Source organism: Schistocerca cancellata, chromosome 4 (genome assembly GCF_023864275.1).
Source record: "Schistocerca cancellata isolate TAMUIC-IGC-003103 chromosome 4, iqSchCanc2.1, whole genome shotgun sequence".
In the NCBI taxonomy this organism is placed as follows: Eukaryota; Metazoa; Arthropoda; class Insecta; order Orthoptera; family Acrididae; genus Schistocerca; species Schistocerca cancellata.
In genome coordinates, this window is record NC_064629.1 from 611,335,241 (window position 1) to 611,360,707 (window position 25,467).

At 44.5% G+C, this 25,467-nt stretch overlaps 1 protein-coding gene across 9 annotated transcripts in view; it reads left to right on the forward strand.

Annotated features, from left to right (window-relative positions):
* Positions 1 to 25,467, forward strand: part of LOC126183741 (spindle assembly abnormal protein 6 homolog) — a 335,654-nt gene that overhangs the window by 252,817 nt on the left and 57,370 nt on the right. Inside the window, exon 11 of one of the 9 annotated variants that reach the window (XM_049925952.1) lies at positions 17,098 to 17,516. The exons of 7 other annotated variants lie outside the window; for them this stretch is intronic. In XM_049925952.1, coding sequence (XP_049781909.1) covers positions 17,098 to 17,271 — 174 coding nt within the window. In that variant the 3' untranslated portion in view covers positions 17,272 to 17,516. Of the gene's footprint in view, positions 1 to 17,097; positions 17,517 to 25,467 lie in introns of those variants that run through there. One more of the 9 variants, XM_049925951.1, reaches the window with a different exon arrangement.

The following is a 25,467-nucleotide window of genomic DNA, read 5'->3' on the forward strand; positions in this document are numbered from 1 at the left end:
AGGAATGCTCTAACAAGGGAATGTTCCAGTCGGACAAGTCAAAACCTCCCATGAAATATTTTATATAGGAAGAATACGCTGAAAGAAACACAATGTCAAAATTTTAGCTACCAAGACAAACTGCAAGAGTGTTCTAAAAAAGAGAAATAAATAAATTGTTGAAAATTGCCAAATTTGTAGCTTTTCTTGTGGCTGGAGAAATGTACACTCCTTACTGTAGCTGTATCAGACAGTGCATGTGCAACACGGCAGGCACATATCCTTGGGTGATGGCACTTTGGTAAACAGATAACACAGCAGAACACAATCGTAATTTGTAAAGTGAATTTCAGTTTCTGTTGATAGTTCCTGTGACGCGATTGGTCACAGTTACTATTTGCTCAGATTTGCAACTTAGTTAATATCCATCTTAATTAGTAGTTGTGTTTGCAGTATCACTAGGTGTTAACAATGGAGATAAAACTGAATTAATTTTCTTTGAGTTTCCTTCATATAGCATCTGTGTTTGAGAGAGTTCCAAAGTAATGTGGAATCAAATTAATGTTGCACACCATATGGGCAAAGATGAAGTATGAAGAAAGTGGTATGTAATCAGAATCACCTACTTTTCCTGAAGACCTACATATGTGTTATTTATTGGTTAACATCTTGGATGTTCATTCAAATGATGTTGACATTTCCTTAGAAATTGTGAAAACCTGGAAGAAATGACTCTGACAATTCCGTAAATTGTAGTTCGAAAAATGAGTGTGGTGCTAATTATAGTCCATAACAAAAATACAGCACATTTGTAGCCTGAAGGATATACACACACACTCCTGGAAATTGAAATAAGAACACCGTGAATTCATTGTCCCAGGAAGGGGAAACTTTATTGACACATTCCTGGGGTCAGATACATCACATGATCACACTGACAGAACCACAGGCACATAGACACAGGCAGCAGAGCATGCACAATGTCGGCACTAGTACAGTGTATATCCACCTTTTGCAGCAATGCAGGCTGCTATTCTCCCATGGAGACGATCGTAGAGATGCTGGATGTAGTCCTGTGGAACGGCTTGCCATGCCATTTCCACCTGGCGCCTCAGTTGGACCAGCGTTCGTGCTGGACGTGCAGACCGCGTGAGACGACGCTTCATCCAGTCCCAAACATGCTCAATGGGGGACAGATCCGGAGATCTTGCTGGCCAGGGTAGTTGACTTACACCTTCTAGAGCACGTTGGGTGGCACAGGATACATGCGGACGTGCATTGTCCTGTTGGAACAGCAAGTTCCCTTGCCGGTGTAGGAATGGTAGAACGATGGGTTCGATGACGGTTTGGATGTACCGTGCACTATTCAGTGTCCCCTCGACGATCACCAGTGGTGTACGGCCAGTGTAAGAGATCGCTCCCCACACCATGATGCCGGGTGTTGGCCCTGTGTGCCTTGGTCGTATGCAGTCCTGATTGTGGCGCTCACCTGCACGGCGCCAAACATGCATACGACCATCATTGGCACCAAGGCAGAAGCGACTCTCATCGTTGAAGACGACACGTCTCCATTCGTCCCTCCATTCACGCCTGTCGCGACACCACTGGAGGCGGGCTGCACGATGTTGGGGCGTGAGCGGAAGACGGCCTAACGGTGTGCGGGACCGTAGCCCAGCTTCATGGAGACGGTTGCGAATGGTCCTCGCCGATACCCCAGGAGCAACAGTGTCCCTAATTTGCTGGGAAGTGGCGGTGTCAGAGTTTCTAAATTACAATATGATGGTTTGTTATAACACACCTCCAGAAAAGAGGCCCAGGAGCCTGCAGGTCCTTTGTCAGGAGATTGCTTCAATCATTCTCTCTCATTTTTACAGATTTTACTATGCTGATTACAAGATTTTTGCAACTAAACAGACAATTTTCTTTTTTTTTTTTTTTTTTTTTTTTTTTTTTTTTTTTTTTTTTTTTTTTTTTTTTTTTTTAACTTGGTGCTGACTTGCTTTGAGTATATATATATATATATATATATATATATATATATATATATATATATATATATATATATATATATATATATATATATATATATATATATATATATATATACTGGTGCAGTCGATGGATGCTATGACACATTTATACATTTATATAAAACGATGCTATTGATAAAAATCAGTGGATTACTGTTTCTGCAGTCTTCAGGAACCTCAAAGCAAGTCAGCACCAAGTTTTTTTAAAAAAAAGAAAATTGTCTGTTTAGTTGCAAAAATCTTGTAATCAGCATAGTAAAATCTGTAAAAATGAGAGAGAATGATTGAAGCAATCTCCTGACAAAGGACCTGCAGGCTCCTGGGCCTCTTTTCTGGAGGTGTGTTATAACAAACCGTCATATTGTAATTTAGAAACTCTGACATTTTAGTTTTGATGTGGTTGTACTGACCGAAGTTATTCATTTGTTTAAAATGTCATACCCACAAACAACTTTTGGCATTGGGAATGTATCATGATTAGCTCTGCAAGTTGTTACATTATTTTATATGTCTTGTATTGTTGGATATTGTATTTGTATTATTATACATCGTATTATTGAACTGTATTATGCATATTGTTAAGTAAGTTGTTGTAGCTGTGTCTACCATTGTTTTAGGGTTTCACGTAATGAATACTGATGAAGAAATGATTAGAAGTGAAACGCTTCAGAATAAGAAAGTGGGTATGAAACGTGAGGTAGAGAAAATAAAACAACAAAGCGGAAAAGAATATACTTCACGATCTGGTACAGCTGTAGCTGGCAAGACTCTCAAAGCAGTAAAGAATTGTTGTTTAAAGGAGTGTTTAAAGAAAATAATCTCTGAAGCTCAAGCAGAAAAGTTAAAATATTTTTAGTCGCACAGTAAAACGTAGCAGGATGCAATTGTAGGTCAGTGTTTAAATAAACGCAAAGCTAAAATAAAAATAAAGACAGTGAATTCAGAACACGTGCCAGTGTAAATGGGAATCTGTTATTGTAAATGAAGGGAAAGCTGTCGAAGTTTGTCGATCTATCTATGATGCAGACTCTTTACCAAATTTCTGTTAAGTATATATGTGTTATTCGGGGGAAAGTGTCGAATGGCAGTTCCTTTATGGAAAGAAGAGGCTCACATACCAGTAGGTCTCATAAGCTTGGACAGTGATGTGTTTGATCTGTTAAAGGCACTTCTAACATGATTCCAAGCAAAACAAGCCATTACTCACAACACACATCTGAACAGAAATATTTTGAAAACACTGAACTTATCATAAAAAATCTATGTGAATTGTTTCAGGAGTACTACAAAGAAAATACAAAACAATAGTTGAAAATCGCTTACAAAATGTATTTTCATTGCTTCATGGAGGGAAGGAAGATTCGGTTTAATGTCCCATTGATGTCAAGGTCATTAAGGACAGAGCACAAGCTCGGATTGTGTGGATGAGGAAATCAGCTGTGCCCTTTCAAAGGAACCATCCTAGCATTTGCCAGGAGTGATTTAAGGAAATCACAGAAAACCCTAAATCTGGATGGCTGAACGCAGGTTTGAACCATCGTCCTCCAGAATGCGAGTAAAATGCACTAACCACTGTGCCATCTCACTCAGTTTCATTGTTTCAAGTCACTTAACACATATAGCCACCTAAAAACTGATGTCTATAACTTTTGTACAGAGTGAAAGCAGAAGTTAACAAATGATCCTAAAGACCCCTATCAAACAGTGTGTTTGCAGCACCAATTCAAAGTTGATCAGTGTAACAGAATACAAGAAGATATGTTACAGCAAAGTAAGAATGATCATACTTTTGTTGTTGTTGAATTTGACTATGGTAAAAATTTGCTAGTTCCGAAATTAAATGTGCCAATGCTGTTTTACAAATGCCTCCTCTGATGATACATTTTTAATGTTCACATTGATAACAATGGATTGTCCTACATGTACAGATTTATGGAAGGGTAAGCTAAGAAAGGACCTGACTCTGCTATTTTATTTCTGTTTGACTGCTTTCCTATCCAATGTGTGTGGGGGACAGAACAAAAACATTTACATGGTGCAGTTCGGCATGTGGTTCACCAGAAATTTTAATGTAGACATTGACCACATTTTTCCAGTCAGAGGACATTCATTCAATCAATGCGACCGAAATTTTGGCCGCCTTAAATCTGTCGTGGAGAGAGAGAAAAAAAAAAAGGGGGGGGGGGGCAGTTGTTGGCAGTGCTAAACCTTATCTGGAGGTCATGGTTGAATGTCATATTAACCTATCACCTTTTGATTTTTGTAATAGATGATGACATTATAAAGAATTGGGCAGAAATGTTGAAGCCTGTATTCTGGGCAAAACCAAGAAGAAAGAAAAATATATTCCAGATCCAGAAATATGTCCAAATGAAATACACAAAGGTTGGTTCTTAGCTGTGTTCTACAACTTGTACTGAGATTACATACAATTCCAAATATGGTTGACAAGGAATCCAAACTTGAATCAGGCCCCATATAGTGGCATTAAAGCAGAGAAAGTGACAGATGTTACAGATCTTCTTGTCTTCATGTCACCTGCAGACAGGAATTGCCTTGAATGTTTTAGAAGAAATTGTAAATGTGTTTTGAGCCCATAAGTTTCATGTGAATTTATTTATTTTCCTACACATTCTGTATGGCATTTTACTAATATTTTTTCATATTTTGTGCAGAGCATTTTATGTTCTTTGGAAAGAGGCTACTTAAGTACAAAAACTAAATTGTGTTTCAATATGTTGAAATATATATGTATCGTAAGAATGTGTTAAGTCATACTTTGTGGAGGTGTTCATTTTATCAGCACTTATTTCAGTTTGATCTTTGTTATTAAATCCGAAATGTCTTCTTACCAGTTGCAGAAAAACAGTTCATAGCTTTTGTTCGGCACTTGGCCTGAACATAACAACACCTCTGTCTTTAGAATGACAACAAAAAGACTAATTTGGATTCCACCCCAAACTAATAGTGTAATTCAGCCCCTAGATAAAGAAAATGTTAGTTTTCATCATCCAGCACTTCTCTTTACATTTTCCTGATGACTGCAGGGAATAAACACGGAAACGTTACAGTGTTCGTAAAATATACATTGTGCAAAAGATTATCTTAAGAACTGTGCTACAAAAATGTTATAAAATATTTAATGTTCACAAATTAAAGCCCCAGTTGATGGAAGTTGTCTGCCATGTAACATCATATACCCTCTTGTCTTTTGTTTTCCCCTCTGCTAGTAATTCATGTAACAATTACATCTGCAACAGTTCAGCTGTCAATATGAAGTGCAAGTTTTTAAAAAAAACTAATGATTTGAGACAGTTTTGGTATGATTTAAGTGCTTAAAATTTGCATTTTTGCACTTTGTACTTCATGCTACATGACATAACATTTTCTCTGTTATGGATAATCTATGCATTTGTCTGCTAGGCAGGAAGGGCTGTACAAACCACTGTTATAAGTGGTTGTTCGTGTGACAAAAACGAGTAAATTCATCATTTTTAAAAGCTACTTGCAGTTTGTCTTAGCAGTTAAAAATTTGATAGTCATTTCTTTTGGTGTATTATTCTAGTGTGAAAATTTTCAGGGTAGGGTTCAACATGTTGTATTCAACCTTGTAAGTTTGATGAAGAGGGGAAATTCAACAAATTATAGCAACCACATGATGAAGTGAGAATGATTTTTAAAGGTAATGCATCTACTTGGCTTCAGTTTGACATTTATTTCTACATTCATTAAAACAGTTATGTGGGCAAAGTGCCTCAATCCAGACACACACATACAGTGCTGGTGTAAATGGCATAAATGAATGTGTAAGGCTGCATCTTTTAAAAATCCGTGTCCAGTTTTAAATTGATTCAGACATACATTTCAAGCCCTGTGATTCACCTGTGTTAGTTAGTTAGTTACGTGTTCCATTGATCAATAGCACGGAAAAAAACATTATGATGTGAATGTGTCAAATGCACAAGAAATGCGCACAGGAAACAAGTTTTTTTACATTATAGTGTTATACCTAAATATTTCTATTATCTATCCCATCCCCTTAAATGGCACAAAATTCATATATTATATCTCCAGATTTATTTGCTCATATTCAGGACTTCATCTATGGTATAGGAGGAGTTGTCAAGGAGGTATGATTTCAGTTTGTTTTTGAAACTATTACTGCTGTCTGTCAGACATTTTATTTCATCTGGTAATTTATCAAAAAGTTTTATAGCAGCATATTTTACCCCTTTCTGTGCCAAAGATAGTTTAAGTAAAGGATAGTGTAGGTCTTTCTTTTTTCTGCTATTGTAATGATGAATGTCGCTGTTGATTTTAAACTGGTCCATATTGTTGAGAGAAAATTTCATTACTGATTAAAGGTACTGTGAAGCAGTTGTAAGAATTCCTAACATTTTAAACAGATGCCTACAAGATGTGCGACTATCAACTCCACACATTATTCTAACTACTTTATTTTGGGCAGTGAATACCTTTTGGCTAAGTGTTGAGTTGCCCCAGGATATTATTCGGCATGACATCAGAGAGTGGAAGTATGCGAAGTATGTTAGCTTACTAATTTCTACATCCTCAAAATTAGCAATTATTCTGATTGCAAAAGTTGCTGTACCTAGTCGCTTTAGGAGATCCAAAATGTGACTTTCCCAATTAAGATTCTCATCTATTTGTACACCCAAAACTTAGTATGCTCTACCCTGGCTACTGACTTCTTTTGATGTGTTATATTTATTGAAGGAATTATACTTTTTGCAGCAGAAAATTGGATGCACTGTGTTTTTTTTTTTTTTTTTTTTTTTTTCAAAGTTCAAAGCAAGCCATTCGCGGAAAACCAATTAATAACTTTTCCAAATACCTTATTTGTATCATTTTCTATCAAACTTTCTTTTACTGGGTTAATAATTATGTTTGTATCATCAGCAAACAGTGTCGGTTCAGCATCTTGTTTCACATAAGAAGGGAGGTCATTCACATATATCAAGAACAAGAGGGGACCCATGATTGAACCTTGTGGAACACCTAATGTAATTTCACCCTAGTTAGATGAAGTGGCAAACTCCTTTGAATCACTTGAAGCATATAAAGAGACTTTTTGCTTCCTGTTCTGTAGATATGACTTAAACCACTCACATGTTGTTCCATTTATACCATAAAATTGTAATTTCTCGAACATAATGTCATGGTTCACACAATCAAATGCTTTGGATAAGTCACAGAATATTCCTACTGGTGACATTTTACTATTTAAAGACTCTATTATGTAGACAGTGAAATTGTATATTGCTGTCTCAGTGGAACAGCATTTCTGAAACCACTCGTGTACATTACTTTCTCAAAGATTTTTGAAAACACTGGAAGCAAGGATACTGGCCGGTAATTATTGACATCTGTGGTTTTCCCCCTTTTTGTAGAGAGGCCTGACAATGGCATATTTTAACCTGTCTGGAAAAATACCCTGAGTCAGTGATGCATTACATATGTGACTCAAAACATCAGCTGTAATTGCTCCACATTGTTTTAATAACTTGTTAGAGATGTCATCTACTCCAACAGAACATTTATTTTTCAAAGATTTAATAATTTTTCCTTATTTCACTAGAGGTTGTTAGGTGAAACTTAATCTGACTAAATCTTTTCAAAACTGACTCTTCCATGTGCTGCCTGGCTTTTTCTTTTGAACTATTCTCACCAATTTTTGCTCATACACTTAAGACGTGATTGTTAAATACATTGGCTACCTGTGTACTGTTGGTTAAGATGGCCTCATTATCTTTAACAGTAATACTACCTACCCCAGTGGTTACTTTTCCTGTCTCCCTTCTAACAACATTCTATCTTGATTTGATTTTATTGCTGGAGTTGTTAATTTCTTCTCTAACATACATATTTCTTGATTTCCTTACAACTTTTCTCAGTATGTTACAATAATTTTTATAGTGTAAAACTACTTCTGGATCTTTACTAGTTCTTGCTGTCTCATACAGTTTTCTTTTTCTTTCTGAAGATACTTTAATACTGGTAGTAATCCAAGGTTTCTTTGAAAAGTTTGTGGTGTTACATTCAGTAATTTTCTTTGGAAAACAATGTTCAAAAAGGGATATAAATTTATCAAGAAATATGCTGCATTTATTAGCATTTGGCTCATTATATACATCTTCCCAGTTTACATTTCCTAAACTTTCTCTGAAGTGATCTATAGATACCGGGTTGAGCACCCTCACACATTTACTTAATGGTTTATGTGGTGTACACCTTGTTAGGTTTTGTAAGTTTATCAGTTGTGCATCATGGTCTGATAATCCATTTACCACAGGGAAAGTACGTGTTTGTTCAACATCATCTTGCTGTGCAAATACATTATCTGTTAGAGTACTACTGTCCTGAGCTATACGTGTAGGGAAACTGATCACTGATTCTTAGTTATATGTTCTTAACAACACTTCTAGTTCACTTTTCCTATCAGAGTTGCTTAGAAATCACCACAGATTAATAACTTCTTCTTTTTGTCTGACAGAGAGCATAATAGGGAGTCAAACTTTTTTATGAATAGCTCCCAATCTCCAAGTGGAGACCTGTACACTGTTGCTAATATCAACACAACATTATCTAGCGGAAGTTCACATGCACAAACCTTGAAGTGCTGATCAACACAAAATTTGCTTACTTCAACAGTTCTGTATTTATACCCTTGTTTTATGAAAATGGTGTCTCCTCCTTTATCAATACTAGATCTACAAGTGTAATATGCTAAATTATACCCATTTATACTGACATTTTCCATCCCCACAGTTACAGGGTGCTCAGACAGACAAAGTATATCAATCTCATTCTTATTTTTGAGATCATATAAGCACATTATCAGCTCACCTACTTAATTTTTTATTTCCCTGATATTTTGGTGAAGTAAGTTGATACTGCTGTTAGCTTTATCCCTATTTGCTGTGCATGATGTTTCTTTTCTTCTATTTTCCTTGGTTGTTGTCCATCTGGAATTTGTCTTTAACCTAAAAAACCTGTCTGTCTGGTCCCAATAACCACAGGAATCACCCCTTGTGTGACTGTGGCCCCCCTTACAGTATCTGCTAATAGAGAAGCTAACTTATCTTTCCCCTTCCTATTAAGGTGCAGGCCATGTGTAGTGTAACCCCACCTACCAATAGCATCAACCGGAACAATACTTGTGTGAGATTTTGCTGGTGTGTGGAGCATCCCGTTCAGCTCAGTGTTAACACGCCTTACAGTAGTGTTTACCCAGGGCCGATCATGGCACTGAAAGACCTTCACAAACCCCACATTCGTGTGCCCAGTTTCTGCTGCTATTTTATCCAGCTCACTCCTAATACTATATCTTGGCTTAATAGCCAAGCTGTTTCCTGCTCCCCCAACTATAATTACCTGATCTTCCTTCTCAAAGTCCATGCATAGCTGACCTAAGGCTAAGGCTAGCACTTGGTTTCACAAAACTTGTGACCTATGCTTCAGGGGTTACACGAGTTCCAAGGAGGATGGCCTCTGTTATGAAATTGCGCAGGGTGGAGTTGTTATGGTTGTCAGTGAATTAAGAGTACTCACCCATCACCCTTAGCACTACAATGATTGAAAACAGAAAGTGTCTCCTCAGTATGGCTGTAGAGTAGGTACCTTAGCAATCTATACCCTTCACCCCGCCCCCCCCCCCCCCCCCAACTCATTTGTCACAACCACGATGAATGATGAAGACAAGGTGAAACCTCTCTGAAAAATATAATTTAAGTGGTTACAGTATTTGCATAAATTTGAGGTTAAGGTCCTAATACAGGCAAAACCTATCTGCGTAAGTCTACAAGACATACTTTTTAAGCCTTCTGATTCACCTGTGCTGAAGGGTTACAGAAAGGGTGGTCTCAGTGGTGAAATCATAAAGGATGAATTGCTATGGTTGCCAGTGAATGAAGAATGCTCACCAATCACCTTTAACACTACAATACAAACTATAGCTGTATAATTTCATGTTCCACACATAGTAAGTGTGATATGTCTAATCCCCTCACTCCTCACAAACGTGTTGACAGTCAGTTTCTCAGAGACTTCATTCAAGAACATCCCTGGCCATTTCTCCTTGAAGATGTCTGTGCACACAGTGGGCTATACGTCTCCTCCAACATTGGCCTATGTGGTCAAGTTTCAGAGGATCTGCTTTCACATCACATTGTGACCCTTCGCCACCACAAAGCTCACAATATGCTCATAAGCCTCAATTGTTGCTGTGTTATAGGTTATTGGTAAATGACTTGCATTCCAGTGAGCATTCCCATGTGTGAATCCCTCCTGTACAGAAAGTAATATGCAAGCCATAGCCACAAAAATGGATGCAAGACAGGATCCATGAGCATGTGGACAATGCGACAGAGATCTTTCATAATCTGATGTTGGTGCCCGTTGCAGAATCTGACTCATTTTAGGAGATAATCTTTTCAGTAGTGGAATAGCTATTGCTAATGTGCATTGAGGAACAGGTGGATGACACAGTGAAGGTTTAGAAATAGCCAATCTGCAGGAAATGTAACAGTATTTCATACAGCTGGAGAGAGAGAGAGAGAGAGAGAGAGAGAGAGAGAGAGAGAGAGAGAGAGAGAGAGAGAGAGAGATTTTTGAAAAGAGTGAAGAAATCATTACACTACCTCAACAAAAGTATGATATTCAATTAAGCTGATTTTTGGAAGAGAATAAATAAATCACCTTCCTGATATATTGGTTAATAACATCATAGTTTCCCCTCCAGAAAATATAACTCATTCAAAGGCAGAACAACTCTTGTAATTTCCGCCCAGCCAGCATCTCACATTTGAGTGACAGGTTGAAGTGAATGTTAAACAACACAGAGGGTTTACAAGCGGTTGTAATGTGGGAGCTGGAATAGATAAGTGATTATGGAATAGAAAAGCAACTAGTGTCTCTTATTAGTGGATAGGTATCAGGACCATAGGAGATAACAGTAACACTCTCAGAGATCATGGGAAAGAACTTGCTCCACTTCTGGCAGCTGTTTGTCATATGTCACGGGAGCAACAAAGGGTACCTAGCTTCTGGATAAAAACTCGGATCATTCCCATTTTCAAGAATGGTTATAGGATGGAGATACATAATTATAGCCCTATATTTCTGTCATCAATCTGTTGTAGAATGATGGAGCATGTTTTATGCTTACGTATTACAATACTTCTGGAGAATGAAAATCTCCTCTATAAAAACCAACATGGATTTCACAAACAGAGCTTATAAAACTCTGCTCGCTCTGTTCCTCCACGAGATCCACAGTGATGGATGCCATGTTCCATAAATTCAGGACAGCATTTAATACAGCCCTGCACTGTTGTTTAATGAAAAAATATGAGTTTACCAAGTACTGGACTTAATTTCTCACTGGAGTCAAGGCTTTCTTGCAGCTAGAACACAAAACGTTGCTCTTAATAGACCAAAATGGACAGATGTAACGATAAATTCAGAAGTACCCTAATGAAATGTGATAGGACCATTAATGTTTACAATATACATAAATTATTTAGCAGATAACATGGGAAGTTCCACTAGGCTGTTTGCAGATGATGCACTTGCCTATAAGAAGGTAACTACATCAGAAATTTGTCGGTAACTGCAGGAAGACCATCAGAGGATTGATGAATGATGCAGTGATTGACAGTTGACACTAGGGATGGGGGGTGGGGAGGAGATCAGATAGTGATACCAGAAGTAAACTCTGCCCCACACCATCAGGTGGCTTGCAGAATGTTGGTTTAGGTGTCGATTAGCTGTGTCAGTGATACAAGAGACCTTGCCTGGCGGCAGATAAGAGTATGCAGCCCTTCACATGCTGTCCTTCCCCACCAAACACTGTTTTCATAAGTGTGTCACTGATGTACAGTGTTCATGGAATTTTAAATACAGTTCTGAAAAGTTGTTGTAAGTTAGTACTATTGAGGAAAAAGACCTTGTTTCACAAAGCACCAAGCATCCAGTGCCCATTGGTCTATCGATTACTCATATGATTTTGAACGCATCCCTGTTGGTTTTTGAACATCTTTGATCAAATTCTAAGTTGATTTCTGAATGAATCATAAGTTGATTTTTAAATGCGTGCAGAGTGTACGTGATTTCTCTGCCAGGGGAATCCCCGTTGCATCTAGAAATAAACTTTCCTGCAGACGAAAGGGGACTGGTCTATTACAAGCTGAACGAAATAAAGCCGAAAGGGTGAATGACAATCGCTGTTTATGTGGTTGACTGGGTTTGCAAATGATCAGCGCTGTTATAACTACTAGCAAATTCGATACATTCAGACTACCGGCGTAGAAAAAACAACTAACAATCCTCGGCTAGCAGCCACTAAAGTTCTATTCTGGGAGTAGCGTGGAGAACGCGTTGTACGAACACGTAATGACGCCTAACCGGAGAATAAATGCGGGATAACTAAACCGGCGATTGTGGCGGGGTTAGTGAAGTTAACCAGAGAATAAATGTTGACACTGGCAGGAATAGTTACAGAATTAGTGATGACAAGATTGTTTGTTAGAACGTAGAAAGAGAATAAACGAGGACTCTCACAAATCACGGAAGAATATGACGATTCCAAATTTATATAAAATTTTCGTACTACTACTTTTAGATCTCGTGCTTCAGAAGCTAGAGTGTATGAATGAAATGTGAAACTATTTCCTAACAAAACTTTTTGCTTGTAGTAGGCCTAATAGGCATTTGATAATGATACTTCGTGTATTATATTCTGTCGTGTTATAAAAATGACCATTTGTGCCAAAACAGTCTCGTTTATTTGGTGTGTGTAACAATTACTGCGATATTAGGCGGGCCTATTTAGTTTTATCTAGCAGACAGTGACAAAATACACGTAATCAGATCGAGAAACCACACCAGTCTTGGGTGCTATTTGTATTAACAGCTTTTCTAGTATTAGACAACGACATTTTGTTTTTTGATATAGCAAAACGTTGCCGAACTTTGATGAAGTAATAGATTCTTTCCCAGAAAGAAAGTACGCCATATAAAGCTGTGGAAAGATTAGAGAGGAAAAAAAGCTAGAACTTAAGAAATGTGTACTGTCTTGCTTGTCTCTTGTCTTTACTTGTTTTATGTATCATATATTTAATTTTATGCCACACACAACAGCTAATAGGCAGTAAAGACTGCAGATTTTCTGAAGATTTCTTGTTCTGCCAGTTACAAATAATCCCATCCAGTATTAATTGCGAGATTTTTTTAAGAGGGGCAGGATGTCAAACCGGCTGATTGGGAGCAGGAGAGGTACTACAGGAGATTTTAATTTCCACTGGCATGAATATAATTTGATTGCACCCATTAAAAAATATTACAGGTTTGAATTCCACAGAGCGAAATACAGAGATGTGCGAAGGAAGAATGCTGTGGGAAGAGGCTTGGCACTGCACTTCGGCACACTTTAAGACCAAATAACATGTCTTACGTTCCCTCGAACATACATGTTTTATGTATCAGGCTCTTCAGAAAGATGTGTGCTACAAAATGAAGATAGTTTTGAAAAGTCGATTTTTGTAATTTTTGGCGTCCTACTTCAAACTCTCGAGGGAGGGGGAGCGCCACTATCTAATATTGTCCCGTTTCGGAAATATCATAGATCTGGACCTGATGCACAGAGCAGTCTGAGTTGTAGTGGGGAGGTGGTAGTCTCCACGTGACGTACGTTAAGTGATTTTGTTGTTTCCTCTTCGTTTATTGCTCTCATGTCAGATGAAAACAAAATGGATTTCTGTGGCCAGGAGCTATCAAGTGAATTAAAATACGTTCACATAATTACGAAAGGCTAAAATATATTATTAGTTTCAGATTTTGTTTTGTTTCCGCCTTTCTGACCGTCAAGCGTTAATCGCCTTGCAGAACAATAGTTATTTTTGTCGCTTTGTTACAGAAATTTGGCTGTTATTTATCTTTTCTGCTGAGGCTAATTTATTTGAAACGAAGTGTTTAATTCCACACTGTTGGCTAGTTTCAACTGTTCGCTGAATTTAAAGTTCACGTTTTCATCTTCTAGCACGTATGGTATTATGGCATAATAAAGAACCAAACATGAGATAATATGGTACTGGTACTCAAAGAAAATTTACATCTGAATCTGGACATACAAATGTGCACTTTAAGCCGAATTATGCATTTTAGTATGGTTCACAAAAATCTCATGGTTCACAAAAATCTCATGCTCATGGAGTATCCTCTAATGTCTTATTTCTTTTATGACATAATGTAAGATCTATTAATGTTTTACACATATGAACGTACGGGCTTCCTGCTTCATTGTAGCTGCGCAAGCACGGTGACACCTGTCATCTGGTGCAACTGTTGAAATGAATCTATTTCTAACAGGTCGCAGGAAAATATTCCGAATGGTTGTTTGAAAACCATTATTTTCAAGTAAAGTAAATTTCTTTTTACGCAAGATGAACTCTGTGCGTGACTGTCCGATGAATTTCTTAAATCAAAATCAAATCTTTGAGGAACGACCATTTAGAATATTTTCGAGCTCAGAAGATCAGACATTTATGTCGTTGTTAAAAATTTTACTGGCACATTTGTGTGATGTAACATGCGCAAAAAAGATCAACATTATTTGTGAAAGCTTAGCTTCTCTTGCAGCTTATTAATCTTAGATACCAACATTATACGTGAAAGCTTTTCTTTTCTTGTAGCAACACTATGTATAGTAATTTAAAACATTACCTTTTCCTATTTGTCTGTTCGCGCTACTTAACACTGGTGTTGCTATTGGCTGACTACATCACGTGTCCTATGCTCTGAATATCCGCTATCATCAGTTCATGGCGAGATCGCTTGACACGAGCTACAACTGGCTTATAAAAGTGCATCACTATTTCGATTTCAATCCTTCAGAAAGTAACATGCGGTGTTTGGTGGAATTCGAATTTATACTTTCGTAATAAGAAAATATACAATGTACATGTTGCTGAACATCAGACATCGTTCCAAAACTTGTTTTCCCCTGAGTTTTGTATTCTAAAGTGCCGGGAAATTCTACGCTGGTGTATAAAACCACAACCATTGAAAGGATTGATAAGTTTTACAGTTCTGAGGAAAAGTATACTGTTACTTAACACGGAAAAATTGTATTTTCATCCCGGAGAAAGTGTATTTTTAATCGGGAAATCCGGTTTTTTTTTTTTTTCTTCGTCAACATATACACCCTGTAATTGTATACTAGATTTACATCCCAGGTTACAAATGTTGCTCAATGTGAAGACCATCTGCATCCACAACAGCCTGGAATCCCACTAGGTGTATCATGTCACAGTTGTTCACAGCACTTACCAAATGGTGAACTATTGAATGTTCAACTGTCATGACACAGCTCATGCACTGCTTGAAGATGGCACATTGCATCCAGTGTTCAATAGTAACTTCTTCAACAATTTGTGGCATTGTTGGTTGTGGGCCTCTCACAGGAGCAATTCCCAAATTGCCAGTTAATTCTAACTTCATCATCTTCAACACTAGTGCAGAAAGGGGTCCTCTTCATATTCTTCATATCCTTTTAATGTGTTAATACTTGGGAAGAACAGCAGAACTATTGCTGCTGTTTTAATAAAACAGTCTTATCGGTTAAGCCCTGCTCACCTTGTCCAGGCCCATGTTGACTGACTGCAGCTGTAGTGCACACTGATGCTTGCATTTCAACCCTACATCGCTGTGCCAGTACTGGCACTTAACAGCAAGTCATGACACTAACACTATGAACAACGCAAATCCTGGAGCACATAATCCAAACATCATTTCTGTGACGTTGGGTACCCATACAGTAAACAGTTTTCAATCTACATTGGCTCAAACAGCCAAAGTTTGGTTACAGCCAACCTGTATTTCAAATTTTGTGTTTCTTGAAATTATCTACAGCTGTTGTTTACGATCAACGTGACAGTACATGTCTATAAAGGAGGAAAGAATTAATGTTAAGATTTATAAACAAAATTTGAAAAGTTTTATTCACTGGCTGTGATTCTTTTCTTAGTGCACATTTGTCTTCCTTTTGAAAAGATATGCTCACAGGGCACTGACATAGCTGGGGTACATAATATTTTCAGAACCAATTGCTGAATCATTGGATGCACCAGTTATCTGCACTGCCCCAAGTGGAATTACTTCTAGGAAAATAAGCCTTGATCAATATTTGCCTAATTTGGCAATTGCTGCAGATACCAGGTCGTGAATATATTGGAGCTGACTGTTGATATTGTCGAACACCTCCCAAATTGAAGAATTTCAACCCTTTATGGCGATAATTGATTGGTGATTCGTGGTTCCATTTTTTCTTTCCCCCCTTCACCCCCAAGTTGGCTTAAGCCAAATCAACTCTTATTGAAAAACATAACAGTGCTATTGACCACATCAACAGTTCTCTGTACTGACAGATTTAAAGAATGTAGTATAAGATTTAAAGAATGTACAAAAAAAGGGCCATGTAAAAGATTCAAAAATGCTGCAGCTGATTTTATGTCGGAAGCATTGTCCTTTATTATGACAGGGATTTGCAGCTTGACATTATATTTGTTGATAACGGCCTTTACCCGATTCGAAGTATTTTTGTGGTGTGCCTTTCTTCTGAATGAAAGCACTGTAGAAGTTGACTTTGAATCTTCGCAACTATAAGATGTGCTGCAACTGCATAGAAACTGTTGTTACATACAGTTGTCCTGTATTGCAGTCAGATCATTTTTAATTTTATCAAATAACTATGCATTAGAAAGTTCAATAACAATATTCTAATGTGTAACATATAATCTGAGCAAAGCATATTTATGATTTTTTTCAATGTTGTGAAAATAATGTTATAATTTTATTGAATGTGATTGGAATTATGACAGTGAGAGAATTATTTATTGGTTGTTGCAAACAAACATCAGGTAGGATGAGGGCACCACAAAAGAAAATAACTTAGTATCTAGTTCAGAACCAAATAACACTGGCAGGCTGGATACAGCGTATGTCATGCATAAGAGTGTTTCATGTACTACAATTAATTAGGTGAGATATTTATATGTTCTCACATCCATAGGGCTCCGCCAGTACCCCACATCGCATCTATTACAACATCGTCTTCTACACAGCCAAGTGCAATTGGGTCAGCAGCAGCAGCAACAGCAGCAGCAGTCACAGCTTCTTCATATTTTTTAAAGAAGAAAAGGAATTTCACTTAAGTCAAAAATTCTTTGCACATAAAAAAAACTAGTACCTGACTGTTTCAGATCTGTGATATTTTACTGTTTTTGTTAAGTAGTAATGAATTCTAACAACATTACTTTGTTCCATACTGATGATTGTGCTAATTGATTATATAATGTATTATGTGTGTGGGCACATGCACACTGTGTGTGTGTGTGTGTGTGTGTGTGTGTGTGTGTGTGTGAGAGAGAGAGAGAGAGAGAGAGAGAGAGAGAGAGAGAGAGATTACGAGATTACATACATGCAGCACAATTTTATCCTGTATGGGCTATAATTTTTTGTACAATAAACTTAAGTCATAAAGCAAAATGTTTCTTTCTTATTCTAAACTGACATGCATTTTAAAGTAATAACAACATGTCACAAATACGACTTCTAAGAAAACTTCTCTAGAGTTCGCTAATCATTTGTCTAATGTAGGCATTCGCTAGTGCTGTTCAGCTATTTCTAATGATTTGCATTGGTTATCGTACATCTGGTTTTGGTATGCCATAAATTCGATATCATTTTTGACTTATTTTTCTCTATCTCTGTTATCCGCAGTGCACTTACAATGTATGGCAGAGGGTTTTTGTTTATTTCATTTATACAAATTTTCTGTTGATTCTTTTACACATGTGAGGTACTAGCATGTCGAACGAGCCAAAATACAAATTACATAGAATATGTAACAATGGCTGTCAGGAAAAGTACTGTTAATATACAGAAATAGTTGCAGAGAAAATAAAAACGTAAAATTTGAACAAAAACAAAAGTAAAGTGAAGAAAAAGACATCAAAATAGGAATAGTACAAGAATTAACACATGTACAAACAAACAAACAAAAAATACAGGAAGGAATTTGTGGCAGAATGAAAATAATTTGGAATAGAAGAGACCACTCACTGTATACCAAAAGTGTTTAGTTATCACCAGGCACCCAAAAAAGAGAAATAAATTGTGTCAGATGGGTTGGGTAGAGGGAGATAGCTGCAGAAAGCAGGAAGTGATGTTGGGAATGGGTAGTTACTGACTCAGAGGGTGGTTTGCAGACTAGCAGTGCCAGGGGTGAGGGGTGGCAGGTGCACAGGTTAGGCATTTGGTGCACAGGTACCAGAGCTAGTGAGAAGCAGCACAGTAGCAAATAGTGTGCAGGCATATATTGGGATTGGGAGGGGGTGACAGACCAGAGGAAGCAGAAACTGTTGAGTAGGAGGTGTGGGTACTGTGGGGTAAAATAGATTGAGGTCAGGAGGACTACAGGAGCAAATGATGTGTTTCAGGGATAGTTCCAATCTATGTAGTTCAAAGATAATGGGAGTGACATACCCCATTCAACAGATATCATATCCCTGTGTAAGAACTAGTTGGAAAACCTACCTAATTCTCCCACCCAGTGCATTGTATTCCACTCGTATCCTATCAGAGACAGGGCCACTAGCTTTTGTTAACTGTGGGGCTGGGAGCTATTGTTGCAACACATCCTTCACCTATGCAGTCCTCCTGGCCTCAATCTCATCTAAGCCACTGTATCCACACCGCTGGACCTAATAGTTTCCCCTTACTCTGTCCTGTGACCCCCTCACAATCCAGAATTTCAAGTCATCTTCATCCTGTGCCACTCCTCACCAGCTCTTGTAACAGAATGCCCGTACCTAGTGCATGCATCTGCCAAGCACCCCCCCCCCCCCCCCGTATTCCTAGCCTGCACACTTGCTACCTTCCTCTAAACCAACTAGCTACCATCTCCAACTCCTCCAATAGCTTCCTGCCCCTCTCCACCCCCTCCCTCCCTCTTCCCCCTCCCCTCCTCTATCCCCCTCCCTCCCTCTCTCTATCCCCCTCCCTCCCTCTCTCTATCCCCCACCCTCCCTCTCTCCCCCCTCCCCCCCCCTCTCCCCCCTCCCTCCCTCTCTCCCCCTCCCTCCTCTCTCCCCTCCCTCCCTCTCTCCCCCCTCCCTCCTCTCTCCCCCCTCCCTCCCTCTCTCCCCCCTCCCTCCCTCTCTCCCCCCTCCCTCCCTCTCTCCCCCCTCCCTCCGTCTCTCCCCCCCTCCCTCCGTCCTCCCCCCTCCCCCCTCTCTCCCCCCTCCCTCCCTCTCTCCCCCTCCCTCCCTCCCTCCCTCTCTCCCCCTCCCTCCCTCTCTCCCCCTCCCTCCCTCTCTCCCCTCCCTCCCTCTCTCCCCTTCCCTCCCTCTCTCCCCCCTCTCTCCCTCTCTCCCCCTCCCTCCCTCTCTCCCCTCCCTCCCCTCACCCCCTCTCTCCCCCCTCCCTCCCTCACCCCCCTCCCTCCCTCTCCCCCCTCTCACCCCCCACCCCCCTCTCTCCCCCTCTCACCCCCCTCCCTCCCTCTCTCCCCACTCTCCCCCCCACCCTCCCCTCTCTATCCCCCTCCCACCCTCTCACTATCCCCCTCCCTCCCTCTCTCCCCCCTCCCCCCTCTCTCCCCCCTCCCTCCCTCTCCCCCCTCCCTCCTCTCTCCCCACCCTCCCTCCTCCCCCCCCTCCCTCTCTCCCCCCTCCCACCCCTCTCCACCCTCCCTCCCCTCTCTCCCCCCTCCCTCCCTCTCACCCCCCTCCCTCCCACTCTCCCCCCTCCCTCACTCTCTCCCCCCCTCCCTCACTCTCTCCCCCCCCTCACTCACTCACCCCCCACCCTCCCTCACTCCCCCTCCCTCCCTCTCTCCCCCTCCCTCCCTCCTCACCCCCTCCCTCCCTCTCTCCCCCCTCCCACCCACTCTCCCCCCTCCCACCCTCTCCCCCCCCTCCCTCCCTCCCTCCCCCCTCCCTCCCCCTCTCCCCCCCCTCCCTCCATCACTCCCCCTCCCCTCCATCTCTCCCCCTCCCTCCATCTCTCCCCCTCCCTCCATCTCTCCCCCTCCCTCCATCTCTCCCCCTCCCTCCATCTCTCCCCCTCCCTCCATCACACCCCCTCCTCCACTCTCCCCTCCCTCCATCTCTCCCCCTCCCTCCATCTCTCCCCCTCCCTCCATCTCTCCCCCTCCCTCCATCTCTCCCCCCCCTCCATCTCTCCCCCTCCCTCCATCTCTCCCCCTCCCTCCATCTCTCCCCCTCCCTCCATCTCTCCCCCTCCCTCCATCTCTCCCCCTCCCTCCATCTCTCCCCCTCCCTCCATCTCTCCCCCTCCCTCCATCTCTCCCCCTCCCTCCATCTCTCCCCCTCCTCCATCTCTCCCCCTCCCTCCATCACTCCCCCTCCCTCCATCTCTCCCCCTCCCTCCATCTCTCCCCCTCCCTCCATCTCTCCCCCTCCTCCCTCTCTCCACCTCCCTCCATCTCTCCCACTCCCTCCACCTCTCCCACTCCCTCCACCTCTCCCACTCCTCCACCTCTCCCACTCCCTCCATCTCTCCCACTCCCTCCATCTCTCCCACTCCCTCCATCTCTCCCACTCCCTCCATCTCTCCCACTCCCTCCATCTCTCCCACTCCCTCCATCTCTCCCACTCCCTCCATCTCTCCCACTCCCTCCATCTCTCCCCCTCCCTCCATCTCTCCCCCTCCCTCCATCTCCCCCCCCTTCCCTCTATCTCCCCCCCTCCCTCCATCTCCCCCCTCCCTCCATCTCTCCCCCTCCCTCCATCTCTCCCCTCCCTCCATCTCTCCCCCCTCCCTCCATCTCTCCCCCCCCTCCATCTCTCCCCCTCCCTCCATCTCTCCCCTCCCTCCATCTCTCCCCCTCCCTCCACCTCTCCCCCTCCCTCCACCTCTCCCACTCCCTCCACCTCTCCCACTCCCTCCACCTCTCCCACTCCCTCCACCTCTCCCACTCCCTCCACCTCTCCCACTCCCTCCACCTCTCCCACTCCCTCCATCTCTCCCACTCCCTCCATCTCTCCCACTCCCTCCATCTCTCCCACTCCCTCCATCTCTCCCACTCCCTCCATCTCTCCCACTCCCTCCATCTCTCCCACTCCCTCCATCTCTCGCCCTCCCTCCATCTCTCGCCCTCCCTCATCTCTCGCCCTCCCTCCATCTCTCGCCTCCCTCCATCTCTCGCCCTCCCTCCATCTCTCGCCCTCCCTCCATCTCCCTCCCTCTCTCCCCCTCCATCCCTCTCTACCCCTCCCTCCCCCCTCCCTCCCTCTCTACCCCTCCCTCCCCCCTCCCTCCCTCTCTCCCTCCCTCCCCCTCCACCCCTCTCTCCCTCCCTCCCCCTCCACCCCTCTCTACCCCTCCCTCCCCCTCTCTCCCTCCCTCCCCCCTCCCCTCCCCCCGTCTCTCCCTCCCCCCGTCTCTCCCTCCCCCCGTCTCTCCCTCCCCCCGTCTCTCCCTCCCCCCGTCTCTCCCTCCCCCCGTCTCTCCCTCCCCCCGTCTCTCCCTCCCCCCGTCTCTCCCTCCCCCCGTCTCTCCCTCCCCCCGTCTCTCCCTCCCCCCGTCTCTCCCTCCCCCCGTCTCTCCCTCCCCCCGTCTCTCCCTCCCCCCGTCTCTCCCTCCCCCCGTCTCTCCCTCCCCCCGTCTCTCCCTCCCCCCGTCTCTCCCTCCCCCCGTCTCTCCCTCCCCCCGTCTCTCCCTCCCCCCGTCTCTCCCTCCCCCCGTCTCTCCCTCCCCCCGTCTCTCCCTCCCCCCGTCTCTCCCTCCCCCCGTCTCTCCCTCCCCCCCGTCTCTCCCTCCCCCCGTCTCTCCCTCCCCCCCGTCTCACCCGTCTCACCCCCCCGTCTATCCATCCCCCCCGTCTATCCATCCCCCCCCGTCTATCCATCCCCCCCCGTCTATCCCTCACCCCCCCCGTCTATCCCTCACCCCCCGTCTATCCCTCACCCCCCCCGTCTATCCCTCACCCCCCCCCCCCGTCTATCCCTCACCCCCCCCGTCTATCCCTCACCCCCCCCGTCTATCCCTCACCCCCCCGTCTATCCCTCACCCCCCCGTCTATCCCTCACCCCCCCGTCTATCCCTCACCCCCCCGTCTATCCCTCACCCCCCGTCTATCCCTCACCCCCCCGTCTATCCCTCACCCCCCGTCTATCCCTCACCCCCCCGTCTATCCCTCACCCCCCCGTCTATCCCTCACCCCCCCGTCTATCCCTCACCCCCCCGTCTATCCCTCACCCCCCCGTCTATCCCTCACCCCCCCCGTCTATCCCTCACCCCCCCCGTCTATCCCTCACCCCCCCCGTCTATCCCTCACCCCCCCGTCTATCCCTCACCCCCCCGTCTATCCCTCACCCCCCCGTCTATCCCTCACCCCCCGTCTATCCCTCACCCCCCGTCTATCCCTCACCCCCCCGTCTATCCCTCACCCCCCCGTCTATCCCTCACCCCCCCGTCTATCCCTCACCCCCCCGTCTATCCCTCACCCCCCCGTCTATCCCTCACCCCCCCGTCTATCCCTCACCCCCCCGTCTATCCCTCACCCCCCCGTCTATCCCTCACCCCCCCGTCTATCCCTCACCCCCCCGTCTATCCCTCACCCCCCCGTCTATCCCTCCCACCCGTCCGTCCCTCACTCGCCCCCCCATGCCCCCCCGCCCCATCCCTCTGCATTCATTTGGTGGTTATGGGCTTGGCGACCCTGTGGTTCCTGAGCTGGGAACTGGTAAGCGCTGCCAGTCCCCTGTCACCGTGCGGCGCGCCGGTGGAATGTTGTGTGTCTCAGGGAATGGGGATCTTGGCTTGACTGCATGGATCGAGAGGATGGAATAAACCTCTATAAACAACCCCTCGATCTCAAGGTGTGCTGCGTGCTGATGGGATGCATGGCTGTTGAGGTGGAACAGTCGTTAGCGGGCAACTTCTGGGGAACCTGCCGCACCTCAGGCTTACCTAGGCGCGCGGGGCTCTGTCTAGGTGGACTCCTAGTTCCCTAGCTGCTCCCCCCTGCGGGTTCGGGGGTTATAATAGGCCCGCGGTATTCCTGCCTGTCGTAAGAGGCGACTAAAAGGAGTCTCACATGTTTCGGCCTTATGTGATGGTCCCCTCTCGGGTTTGACCTCCATCTTTCTAAATTATTCCAAAGAGCGAGCCAATTGGGGAAGGGCGCCTTACATGGTGCACTGTATCCGTCGTGCAATTAGACCTTTAGCCGGCTTTAACGTCGTTGCAATGGTGTCCCGCTCGTTTTCGATCTTTAGGGCGGGGATACGTCCCTGGGTGCGATTACCACACTGCCCTCTGCAGTGTTTCTTTTAACTGCGATGACGACCTTGGACAGTTTTGCACCTAAGATCCAGCACGGTAGCCAGTCCGTTGTGGTGGGGCCGCCATGTACCCTCTTGGTCGTAGCCCCCTGACAACACAGGGATCGCTCTACTGATGCCTGCGCCGTTAACTCCCCACGTATGCCAAGGAGTAGATGCCTATCCTCCTGGGGTATCAGGACTCCCGGCAACGGCCATCCTGCCAGGTGGCCTTTGCTGTGGCTGGGTGGCGCCCGTGGGGAGGGCCCTTGGTCGGAGTAGGTGGCATCAGGGCGGCTGACCCGCAATGAAGCGTGGTACATCATCTCTCGCTGGCGGCCAGCCGCCAGCAGTCTCTAAGCGTTCTCGGGCTCAATTTAATGCTCAGAAGTACGATCCGAACACGTTCCCCTCCCTGGCCACGCCGTGGGAAGAGCGTAAGTCCCAGGATGGAGGTAACAGTTATTCGCCCCGATTCTTAGTTTGCACGAGAGCTGATGGGGAGTCTTTTCTCTCCACAAAGCCTCAGTTCTTCGTCGAGCATTTAGAGGACAAGTTTGGGGAGGTGGAGGGCTTGTCTAAAATGCGCTCTGGCTCAGTACTGATACAAACGGCATCCTCCGCCCAGTCACGCAGGTTACTTGCTTGTGACAAGTTGGGGGATGTTAGCGTTACTATTACTCCACATAAGAGTTTAAATATGGTCCAGGGTGTTATTTTCCATAGGGACCTCCTTTTGCAGTCTGATGACGAGCTGCGCGCCAACTTAGAACGTAGAGGTGTTTATTTCGTCCGGCGCGTTCATCGGGGTCCGAGGGACAATCAGGTTGCTACCGGTGCCTTCATCTTGGCCTTCGAGGGTGATACGTTACCGGAAAAGGTCAAGGTGATGGTCTACCGATGTGACGTCAAGCCCTATATCCCTCCCCCGATGCGGTGCTTCAAGTGCTGGAAGTTCGGCCATATGTCTTCCCGCTGCACTTCCAGCCTCACATGTCGAGATTGCGGACGCCCATCTCATCCCGATACTCCATGTGCCCCGCCTCCCATCTGCGTCAACTGCGGGGAGCACCATTCACCTTGCTCGCCAGACTGCAGAATATTCCAGAAAGAGCGCAAAATCATGGAATATAAGACCCTGGACCGACTGACTTATACTGAGGCCAAACGGAAATACGACCGATTACATCCAGTGCGAATGACAACTTCCTACGCCGCTGCTACAACACCTGTGCTAGCCCCATCAGTTTCGCGCCTTCCGGCCGGATCGACGAGTGGTACAACTCCTCCTGCCCCCTCGCCAGTGGGGGGATCTACCCACCGGGTTGCTCCTGTGCCACCTACCTCAGGAGCAACACCATCCCCCCCATCGGGGACGTCGGTCCCCGCTTCTAAGCCGGAGAAGTGTCCAACTTCTTCGGCTTCTCACGCTCGCAAGGGGTCCCTTGGGTCCCTCCCTTCCCAGGTTTCCACCGGCGGGAAGGCTGACGATAGACAGTGGCGTAAGTGCCCACAATCTGCAGGTCGAAGGGCTTCCCGATCCTCCTCAGTCCCGGAGACTGCATCGGTGAAGCCCTCCCAGCCAGTTAAACCCAAGGAGCAGCGTGAGAAATCAAAGAAGAGCAGCTCTAAGCCCAAGGAACGCGCGGTGGTAGCCACCCCATCGCTACCTTCTAGCTTTGCGTCTGAGGACGAGGTGGAGATTCTGGCGTCCGCTGAGGACCTCGATCTCGCCGGTCCCTCAGACGCCGTGAATAGCAATAGCACTAGCACGGGTGCTCAATCGGAGGCAGCAGGTGACCCAGCGGCGTAATCTGCCGTCCCAGTCCCGGCACGCCTTTCTCAGCCATGGACAAAACCATCCTCCAGTGGAACTGCAGCGGTTTCTTCCACCATCTAGCTGAGCTCCGCCAACTTATCAGCCTTCACCCTTTCCTCTGCATTACTCTGCAGGAAACTTGGTTTCCAGCAATGCGCACCCCCGCCCTCCGTGGCTATCGGGGTTATTATAAGAACCGAGCAGCTTATGACAGGGTGTCTGGTGGCGTCTGCATCTATGTCCTTAACTCTCTTCACAGCGAATCTGTCCC